This window comes from Aulonocara sp. 'chitande type north' Nkhata Bay, linkage group LG3 (genome assembly GCF_057382095.1).
Source record: "Aulonocara sp. 'chitande type north' Nkhata Bay isolate Kocher_YH1m ecotype deep benthic linkage group LG3, A_spYH_male_GT1.1, whole genome shotgun sequence".
In the NCBI taxonomy this organism is placed as follows: domain Eukaryota; kingdom Metazoa; phylum Chordata; class Actinopteri; order Cichliformes; family Cichlidae; genus Aulonocara; species Aulonocara sp. 'chitande type north' Nkhata Bay.
In genome coordinates, this window is record NC_141346.1 from 15988716 (window position 1) to 15999333 (window position 10618).

Below are 10618 nucleotides of genomic sequence, written 5' to 3' on the forward strand. Positions count from 1 at the left end.
TCTGCAACACCAGGCCAAAGGTGGTTGAAAGAAAATGATGCTAAACTGTATTTGAACCAAACAACACTGAGATATACAGTAACGTTCATCCAGGGACATGAACCAGGTCCTTATGACTCTGGAACGTTAGCTGTGAGAAGTAACTGGATTAAACGCGTGACTGGAACGGAACAACTCCTCTAGCAGGATTTTCACGCTCCCAGCAGCTCCTGAAAAATAACCAAAGCAACAATTTACCTTTGTTTTGCTGCTGGCGATGTGATATTTGGACGTATGTGATTTCAGTGTTGATGTCATTTCCCATGTTTGCCTCGTGTTCAGCTGCAGTGAATTTAAAATGAAAAAGAAAAGAAAGACTAAAACTCTGAAAGAACATTTAATCGAAGCTGTTTAAAAGAAAAAAAAAAACTAACAAAAACACTAAAATTAGAAGTCTGAGTCTCACCTTCAGGTTTCCTGTGAACACATCGTCTCACCAGCAGAACCAGTAACACCAGTAGAACCACAACACAGACTGATCCAACACATGACAACACAGAGAGAACAGGAGGAGAGAGTGATGGCGGAAGAGTGATGGAGGTGGAACCAGGAGGAGGTGTGGATGTAGGTGGAGGTGTGGTGGTGTCTTCCCCTAAAATAAAGCAAACGCAGTCATTAAGTTGTCGTCACATTGTGAATGTTGAAAGCTGCAGAAACACAGACAGGTGAGTGTGTCACCTGTGACAGTGATCCAGCTGGATGGAGACTCTCCATGACCGCTGATGTCACACTTGTAGAGGCCTTCATCAGACCTGGAAACATGCTGGATGGTCATGTGACCTGTAGGCTGCTTCCTGATGAGGGAGCCATCTTTATAGAAAGCAGCTGGGAGGTTGGAGGGAGTGGTCTTTGTTTTACAGAGCAGAGTGACGTCATCTCCCTCCATCACAGGGAGGACAGGACTCTGCAGGATCACTGATCCACCTCAACACAGAGACAAACTACAGCATTTCATCCATTTACACACAGCTTCATCAACACTAACTCCACACACTCAGCTTACCAGTGACTGTCAGCTTAACCATGTTACTGATGGGACCCTCTCTGGACTCACACCAGTAAACTCCACTGTCTGACAGGATGATGTAGCTAATGTTACAAGAAGAACCATTTACTTTTCCCCACCCATCTCCACACTGAGTTGTGTTTCCTATATTTGTGTTTCTCCTCAGAGTCCATCCAGCAGAGCTGTCGTCCTCCTCACAGCTCAGAGACACAAAGACTCCTTTAAAGATCTGAGAGCTGCTGGGACTCACAGTCAGACGAGCTGTGAGGGTTAAAATGAAAAACTGATGATCTGTTAAGAGTTTTTTTTTTCTTTCAAAAAGCAAAAAGAGAGTTTCTGCAAACATGAACCCAATCAGGTCATATCAGTGAGCGTTTCTCAGGTTTAAACTGTGACAGAAGAAGGTTACTGACCTTGGTTTGTTGTGCAGCTCAGCAGTGAGATCAGAACTAAAGAGAAATGACACTCAGGTTGATTTGAGGTGAACATAAAGAACAACTCCACTGCACCACCTTTATCTTAAAACGCAGCTCTTTATGTGAACTGACTACACTGTTGGTATTCACCAAATATTTATTATTAAAGTGATATATTTGTGTCCACTGTGCAGCTGTGTTGATATAATGAGTGAATGATTTGATCTTTTCACTGCCTGCTGCGTTTCCTCGACTCCTGAGCAAAGATAAAGAGTCAGTTCAGACCTGCAGTTGGTCCTCGTGGTTTGAACTTGAATTCAGCCTGATTTGTTTTTCATGTCTTCTCCTCCATCATCAGTTATCAGGAGAGCAGACAGTCAAAGTACAAGAATTCAAACAAACACAGAGATTCTACTTACAGAGCAGACACAGCACAGATGTTTCCTTCATCGTCCTTCTCACTCATTTGAGCTTTTTTTCATTTCTGTCACTGACACCAAGCAAAGCCCGCCCTCTTCCTCTGAGCACCAGCTTTTCTATTGGTTCAAAGACAGAGGTGGGGGACTCCCTTATTTTCCTCTTCATTGAAAAATGCCAGTGTTAAACTATTCAAAACCCCCTGTAGTGTTTTTATATAACATAAACCTTACAAAAATGTCTTAAAGCTGCTACAAAACAAATAGTAAAACATGAATGCATACGAAATAAAATGTAAGGATTTATTTATTTTTTTAACAGAATCTGGGTTTAACCAACACACTGATGACCAAGGTTATTATCGTCAACGAAAACTAACGAAATAACGACAACTAGAAGTGAAAAAACATTTTCGTTAACGGAAATAAAAATAAAAACAAAAAAAGGAAAACTAACTAAAACTGTAATGAGTGTTCACAAAACTAACTAAAATTAACTGCATTTATAGCAAAAATGTGTTTAGTTTTCATTGATGTGTGCGTGTCCTACAATAGTCAAGGGTGAAAATGAAGTTTAGTTTCCAGATTTTTTCTTGCTGTGTCTCATTATGCCAGCAGGTGGCAGTACGTTAGTCGAGTCGTCTGTGTTGCTGCTCCGTCCACGCGCAGAATCATGTCAGGAAAAGTCGGGAGAAAGCGCCAGAGTCCAATTTGGGATTACTTTGAATATGACTGTGTTTTGGATAAAGCAAGTGTCTTGTAGTGGAAAGAGACAAATTATGAGGGACATTTCTAAAGGGAAGAAAATTCCACAAACCTTAAAGTGCACTTGAAAACCTCACACAGAAGGCTAACCTAGCTTACCTTGAGAAGGTAAGGGAGTACACTCAACCCTCATCCCCAGAAACAGACGCTAACCCCAGGCAAGGCAGCGTGATGCATCCCGAGACAACAGGACGGGGATATCTACACAACTGTGTGAGTCAATTGCCTTCAAAAAGTTTATCAATTCACTTGAACCAAAATTACGAACACCCGGTGCTGCAAGAGTTAATAGTCTCATTGGGGCCAAGATATACATTTTATAGTTGCCTGGTATCAATGGTTGTTCATCTGCCTTTATTTATTTATTTATTTAAAGAACCCATAGGTGGGAATGTGAGTTGTCTGTCTCTGCATGTTAGCCCTGCGACAGACAGGGTGCAGGGTATGGTAGCTGGAATAGCAACATACCCAAGGATAAGCAGAAGAGCAGGACTGATATGATGAAACTGGGATTTTGTTACACTTAATTATTGCAAACACAACTAAAACTATAACTGACACTAATCAAAACTAAACTGAAACTAAGGATTTTCAAAAAAATAAAAACTAAACTAAACTAGCAAACAATTGGTAAAAACTAATTAAAACTGATATAAAATTGAAAATCTGAAGTCAAAACTAAATAAAAATAAAAACTAATGAAAATTGCAAAACTATTAAAACCCTGCTGATGACTGACTGGAACACTATGATTCACATTTTACATTAACACCATCCTCACACATGTTTATATATGACCACTAGAGGGAGATGTTGGACTTTAAACACTAACATGGATACAAGCAGATCCCCAATGAGCTTTCATAGTTTGTTAAAGAATGAACAAAATCAGCATGTGCAGTTCTAATGAAATGTTTACATGTATATTTACTGTAGATAAAGATTACCTTAATCCTGTGTTTAGGCTGGAGATGAATGAGACTGTGGAAAGTGTTAAACAGGGTGTGCTTCTTGATCAGCCTGTAAACACTAAAGAAGAGCTCATTTATTTCCAGAGTACAGTGAACATATTCAATAAATACATCGGCTCTGATGTTCAGTCTTCCCTCTATCCTGGACCTGTACACGTCCAGGGTTAGGAAACATCTCTGCTCACAACTGTTCAAACTGCTGCCTTCAGGATGGTGACACGGAGCACTGTTTACTAAAACCATCCACCACAGAGACACTTTCTTCCCACAGGCTGTCACTCTGGTTAACAGTGTGAAATAACCCACTGTTATAACATTAAATTCATATGCACACTGCATTACTCAATTTTGTATAATTTAAGACTTTATTTTACTTCACTTTGCATATTACAAACATTTGTGGGAATGTTTTGAGGAAAACACAAACCGAGTACATGGTAGCTATGAAAAATGTAATTGAGTTTGAACATGTTCGCACGTTCACACCCGTCAGAGTGAATCATGTCTCCTTTTCTAGGAAAGGTTTTTTGGCTTCAATCTGATTCCAGCCCCAACAGTCTTTGGCTCCTGCTCGAAAATGACATGCACAAAATAAATGGAGTATTACTCTGCAATTAAAAACTCTGTATAAACAGTCTTGGTATCAAAATAAAGCTAACACTTGTGAGACTTCATGAGAGGTATAAATATTACAGTAGACATTTCTGTGTTAAAGTAACTGAGCGTGGAACAAGGGAAAAATACATTTTTTTCCTTGTCTAAATTTTTTGTTTTTGTATTTTATAGCATTATACCCATTTGAAAACATGCTGCGGTGGACAATAATCTTCAGAAAATCATCAGTCAACATGTGGACATTATCTGTGCAAAGACTAATGCTGCTGAAGTGGAACAAAGCTGAGTTACAGAGGTTTTAGTCAAGACTGCCCGGCCTCCTGCAATTTAGCAGAATCTGTGGGAGTTGAAATGTCTTAAGTATTAAACAGCAGAAATTATTTAATTTATTTTCATGATTAAACTTTTACTCATTTGGGCCAATAGAATCACAGTAACATCACTGCATTAAGGTTAATCCTGCCAATCACAAATTGCAAGGCAGAAACATACATAGAGCAGATGCATGACGCTGGTCATCGTCCAATGAAATCTCTTGTGAAAACAGATGATTTAAGAATTAAAAATAATTTTTAAAAAAACACACTATTAGCACAGTAAGACTTTATTAACAGTGACACAAACAAACTCGTAATTATCACCAATACTTAAGTCAATTAAAAAAAGACCAAAGTGCCTCCTTCATGGAAGGAAAATAACTATTTACGCTTCACCACTCACTCTAATATTTGCTCTCTTTGGTTTCAAATCGCTGCAGTAAAACTTTGTATATCTCACTCAGTAGTATTTCATTAACGGATGCTAAACACTATCAGGCAGATTCATTATTGCTATCAGCCACAGTAACCTCCCCCACGTTCAGACAGTCACATACAGTGTTGATGTTGTCTGCTGCTAGTGTCTGTGATTATTCTGTAACAGTTTGTCTTTGGGAGCCAAAACACTCAAACTCTACTGGCTGTTACAAGGAAACTATTTGTAAGTCACATTTGAGTTTCCTTTTCTTTTCAAGAGCAGAAGAAACGTCTGCAATTTAAATCCTGTCAGCATAGTTAGACTAATGTAAAGTTGTATGAAATTCAGGAAGTGTTTGATGCCTCCTTGTTGGATGCTCAGTATCATTAGCGTCAGCCTGTACCCAGATCATCTGTTTGCCCCTCGATGTTCAATGACAACAGTGAGAAGACAGAGCAGATCGACTCTGAGATCAGCCAAGTTGGATCCCGGCCTGATCCGGTTTAAATCTGTGATCCTTTCAGTTTTAGATCCGTGCAGCTCTGCGAGTGAACTCGGACATGGTTTGTTGAACTTTTACAGAGTAACAACATCCTCAGGCGCTCTAGTTCTGAGTCGACCCACTGAGACATGTTAAGGTGACTTTCATTGAACAATCTGTTTAGACTCCGAACCTTTGAAATATTGTTTGACATCATTGAATGAGTGAATCTTATTCTGTAATCTGTCATTTCAGCCTCATCCTCACACAAGTATTTACATCATCTCCAGGATCCAGCTGTGTGAGACACTTTTTTGGTCGGTGCGATAGAGAAGACGAGAGATACTTTGTCATTGATCCGTGTATAAACAACATTAAATGCTTTCAGTACAATGGAACTGACCTTCTGACAGCCGCATCACTGTCCACAGTTATAAACACGGACACTAACCTGTAACTGGAAATTAAACCAGCTTCTTCTCATTATTTTGCTCCTTTAAGCACTTTGACAGCAACTTTATGAAGGAGAAAATGCACTACTCTGCCTGGTTTACACTCAATGTCACTTACCCATTATATTGTATATTATATAGCTTTCTTGTTATATGTAAAATTGTATTTATTTAAATTTTTACTTTTTAATTATTTTACTTGCATTTTTAATCACTTTTATATTTAAATATATTTAAATGTTCATTTGCTATTTATCTAGGGATTGAGAGTAACGCAATTTCTATTCTCTGTATGTCCTGTACATGTGGCAGAATCGACAATAAAGTTGACTTTGACTTTGACTTTTGACTTTGACACCGAGCGTCATTCAGCCAAAGGGAAACTGGTCTGTTGAGTCTGTTAACCCAGCAACTGACTCAGAGTTAAAATAAACTTTAAGGGAAAATCGGAGTTTCTCTCATCACTGCTTAAACAAACTTAGAGATGTAACCCAACCCTTATTCCTGGAACAGGGCTCGCATGTTCTTTCTATGCCAATGATAATTAAATAGATAAATAAATAAACACCAGCAACAAGCAGCCGAGGAAACAGACCCAGCCTGTGTGTGAGAGAAAGGTGTGAGGCGTCAGCTGGAACTACCAAACTCTGCAGTTACATGAAACTGATTTCATTCTGTGTTTTCATAAGGCTGTAATAACACTGCTGAGTTAGTCATGTGACAGTTGGCAGAAGAGCTTTGAGACTGAGAGGAGGTGTCAGTACTGTATCATGGGAAAAACTTGTGTTTGGTTTATTTGTTTTTTGTGCTAATCCTCTTTCTCAGTTTGTTGTTGGTGCTAGGCATGTTCTTAAATTCTTAGTAATGCCAAGATCACTGAGATCTTACAGTTTTTTGGTTATTTGGGCCTCAGTTATAGTTAAATGCTAGCAGAGCACATGGTTAGCCCTGGTGGGGGATGGATGGATGGGGAAGTTAATGTGACTGATAGTGTCTTTGTTTTCTACGTGTGGTGCTAACTAATCCAGAAAAATCAAATCAAATTCTCAACATGCTTGATGTCTGGAGGAGTTCAGCATCATCAGCTTCTATGTAGTGTAGATCCTCTCTGTTTCTACACTAATATCAGCAGTAGGAGAATCACTCACACCAGGAGGCTTCTGTGAGCTGTGAGTCTGTCGTTGTTTTTGTCTTCTGTGGATGAAAGGAACAACTCCAAGAAGAAGCAGTGATGAAGTGAAGAGTAAAAGGGCAACGATCAGTCCAATATGTCTAAACCTCTCTTCTCCTCCTGGTGGTCCTGCAGGTGAGAAACAGGTGTGAGTGTCAGCTGTCAGGTGGGTGATCACAGACACACTGAACTCTAGTGACTCACCTGAAAGATCACAGACACTCAGGTTGATGATGCAGATGGGCTCAGTCTCCAAAATGGCTCTCTTCCTGCGGTTTGTCCCTCTCATGAAAACACGACACTCGTACGTTCCCATGTCGTTAATCGTCACATCCTTCAGGATCAGAGACACGTCTCCATCCTTCATCTGTCTGTCCCGCAGAGCCACCCGCTGCTTAAAAGATGGATGCTGGTTGTCTGTGTCAAACTGCTCATCCCGGTAAAACAGGACATGCTCATTCTTGAGGTCAGGTCTGCTCCACTCCACCACTATGACGGATTTGTTTTGAGTTCGACACGACAGAATGGCACTTTGTCCAGATACAGCTGGGATGTTTATCACAACTGAAAGAGAGGAAACAACAGCAGCTGGTTAGTGTGAGGAGCTAGAGTGAGACCACTGAGCTCTGCTGAACACACACACGTTTATTTTACATCATTGGGAACGAGTTCGTGATCAGAGGTGAAATATACGTGTGTGTCTAACTATGCAAATATTAACAACATTTCTTACATTTTAGAAAATACTACACCCACTAATAAAAGCATTTCTTAACATTAGTGAAAAAATAGGTTGTAGTTTTCTTTTTCTTTTTTTAATGGTTTGTTTATTGAACGCTGACAATTTATTTATATTTTGTGAATTAAATATTAATTGACATTTATGGGTTTTAATTTGTATCACATTTGCTACATCTGACATTTATTTTGGCTTAAAATTGGGTTTTGAAATTTATTTGTGTTTTTATGGGACAAACTCTTGAGGAATTAATCATGTAAAAGTCTCAAAACCCCACAAAAAATCATTCAACTTACCTCCAATAAACATATACCTCCTTATGAATGACAGCTGATATTATTTGTTATTATTATAATTGCAATATTACTTTGCAGCGTGGTGCACAGGTCCAGAAAGCGTACATCCATATTTCAGAAATGCCACAAATACAAAATAATATATAAATCCGCAACACGTCCCCGTCACATAGAAACATGAAATAATTGAACTAAATACTCAGGTCTCGATGCTCATGGCAGTCAGAATAAGTCATTAAAAAGAAAGCTACTCCTGAAACTTCAACACATCTCAGACACACTTGGACACACACAGTGACAAGTCCTAACAGACTGCCGCCAGCATCATGTCTTCACACACAGAGACAATAATTATTAATATGGCAAAAAGACAGATCAATTTAAAAAGCAAAAGGAAACACAGCTAAATCTCACCTGCAGAGTCGACCACAACGAGGACGACAAACAGCAAAGTCGAGCAGAGCGACGCAGTTACAGCAGACATTTCTGATGTCTTTCAATAACATAACCCAAGTTCAAAAAAACCTGACAGCATTAGACTCTTCACTGACTGAAATCCAACCATCCAAAGGAGTCATGTCACAACTGTGCAACGTTAATAACAGTTAATAACAGAGCAGACTTGATCACACCTGAGTTTTTAACGGTTTCAGTTCCTGAATAATTTTTGCATGTGTCTTATCTCCATGTTTAACTGCAGCCTCCAAAAAACAAGCTGTGTTGGAGCCACAGAGAGCAAATCTTTTGTTTGTTATGGAGCACCAGAGAGTCTCTGTGTGCATCTGATTACAGGGAAAGAATGAACCAGTGGAAACGCCCGCATAAACGCGTACAGACAAGCTACATACCACAGAAGTGAGGGTGTGAAAGCAAAGGACTGAGATGGGTTTTTTTTTATATTGCATTTGATGAAGCCTGACAGCTTCTTCATATGAATCCATTTATCATGATGTGCTTCACAGAGTCGCTGTTACATGTCGCTTGTTGTAGTTCATCTCAGGTTGCATTTACCTCATTTTTTGACTTGCTGAGGCCTGATGACTTTTGGTTTTTTTGGCATGTAAAACATGGGAATTAAAACAGGCTGTGGTTTCTTTTGCTTGTGCCTGCATAATACGGTAAAACATTCACATCTACAAATAAAACCCTTTCCACTAGGACAAAAGATGGCAGTAGGTGAGTCTGATCTGATAACACCTTTGACTTTTCACCTTATTGTGAAGGAGGGGTTTGTGAGCTCCGAAGAAGCTGGGAGTATGTGAACTGGGGGGCAGCCAACTTTGATAAAGGGCATTTGGCTGAAATTGTTCTGTTATTATGTAAAAAACAAATGTTGGAATAAAAAAAAGAAAAACAGAAAGAGAAAGAGAGAGTTTTCAGCTAAACCACAACTGTAAACTGATATTATAATTGTTTCCTGAGCCAACAGTGGAGCAATGAAGTCAACTCAACATGAGTGCAGAATATCTTCAGTTCATGCTTTGAAACTGCATTATATGAAGAAACACACTGGGCCAGCTTCTCTTTACACCTACAGCAGCTGCTCAGACATAGAAACCCAACCTTGTTTTTTTTCAACCGATTTTTGGAATATCAACAAATTAAATCCATAGTAAAAAAGAAAATTAATCCCAGTGAAGCTGAATTACAAACACCACCAAGTGTGGTACAATTTATTTAATCTAAAACCCCCCAAATTATTGTCTAAAATACACAGAACACTTTCTAAAATAGATGAATCAATATCCCTTCCTATTGCAAAATGGGAAGCAGATTTATCGATCAGCTTAGACCCAAACCTTTGGTCTCAGATATGCTTAAAAACCTTTCAATGGATCAGAAATCCCAGTTTGCAATTAATACAATACAAAATATTACACAGAGTGCACTATACTGGTCATAGGATGTCCAAGATGGGCTATACGCCTTCCAACAACTGCTCACACTGCACAGCAAATACACCGGACAATTACATCCACGCTCTTTGGTTCTGTCCACCAGTTCAGAAGTTTTGGCGTGAGATATGTGAAGACTTATCAAAGTGTCTGAAATGTAACAGTCCAGCCTCCCCTTTAGTATGCTTGCTGGGCAACTTGGATGAGGTCACTGCAGAAATAAACACAGCCCACTTTGCTTTTACGGCCCTATGCATTGCCAAAAAAATGGTCCTCATTAACTGGAAAAATAAAAATAATCTTAATTCTAACCAATATAAAAACCATCTAACAGATCACATTAGTCTTGATACAACATCTGCCATCACATTTGATCAATCCCTTTGGGCTCCTTTGATTGGCTTCATCACCTAGTGGGGGTGGGGGGTCATGGTTTGGTCCTGCCTTCGCTATTGTGGTTGACATGGGGGTAGGGAAGGCCCTAGGGACGTTTTCCCTGGAGGGCCTAGCCAGGGGAATGTGGCCATGACCTGGTTAGGGGCTCTGGTGGCTCTTAGATGGTGTTTTCCTTGTGGCTGCGTACAACGGAGATGAGGGGGGGTCTGTGCTGGCGGACGTTGG

At 39.6% G+C, this 10618-nt stretch overlaps 2 protein-coding genes across 3 annotated transcripts; both read right to left on the bottom strand.

The window, feature by feature from the left end:
• Positions 1–631: 631 nt before the first annotated feature.
• Positions 632–1654, bottom strand: LOC147334173 (sialoadhesin-like). Its single transcript, XM_086285890.1, has 2 exons — positions 1043–1654; positions 632–963 (listed from the first exon to the last, which is right to left on the bottom strand). Exons 1-2 carry the CDS (start codon positions 1389–1391, stop codon positions 632–634), a joined length of 681 nt encoding a protein of 226 aa, XP_086142016.1. The 5' UTR covers positions 1392–1654.
• A 373-nt stretch (positions 1655–2027) lies between these two features.
• On the bottom strand, positions 2028–8881 carry LOC147334174 (ICOS ligand-like). 2 transcript variants are annotated; one of them, XR_015128414.1, is made up of 4 exons: positions 8517–8881; positions 7272–7631; positions 6253–7196; positions 2028–5980 (listed from the first exon to the last, which is right to left on the bottom strand). XR_015128414.1 is itself a non-coding variant. In XM_086286724.1 (3 exons), exons 1-3 carry the CDS (start codon positions 8584–8586, stop codon positions 6985–6987), a joined length of 642 nt encoding a protein of 213 aa, XP_086142850.1. In that variant the 5' UTR covers positions 8587–8881; the 3' UTR covers positions 2028–6984. The 2 variants fall into 2 exon arrangements, 1 of the variants encoding a protein (XP_086142850.1); XM_086286724.1 differs by having other exon boundaries at positions 2028–7196.
• Between the last annotated feature and the right edge of the window lie 1737 nt (positions 8882–10618).

Coding starts and splice junctions, on each gene's coding strand:
- LOC147334173 (XM_086285890.1), bottom strand. CDS start 1,391: ATGTTTGCAGAAACTCTCTTTTTGCTTTTTGAAAGAAAAAAAAAACTC. Junction 964..1,042: donor GGTTAAGCTGACAGTCACTG/GTAAGCTGAGTG, acceptor CTCTGTGTTGAG/GTGGATCAGTGATCCTGCAG.
- LOC147334174 (XM_086286724.1), bottom strand. CDS start 8,586: ATGTCTGCTGTAACTGCGTCGCTCTGCTCGACTTTGCTGTTTGTCGTC. Junction 7,632..8,516: donor CGTTGTGGTCGACTCTGCAG/GTGAGATTTAGC, acceptor CCTCTCTTTCAG/TTGTGATAAACATCCCAGCT. Junction 7,197..7,271: donor GAGTGTCTGTGATCTTTCAG/GTGAGTCACTAG, acceptor TCTCACCTGCAG/GACCACCAGGAGGAGAAGAG.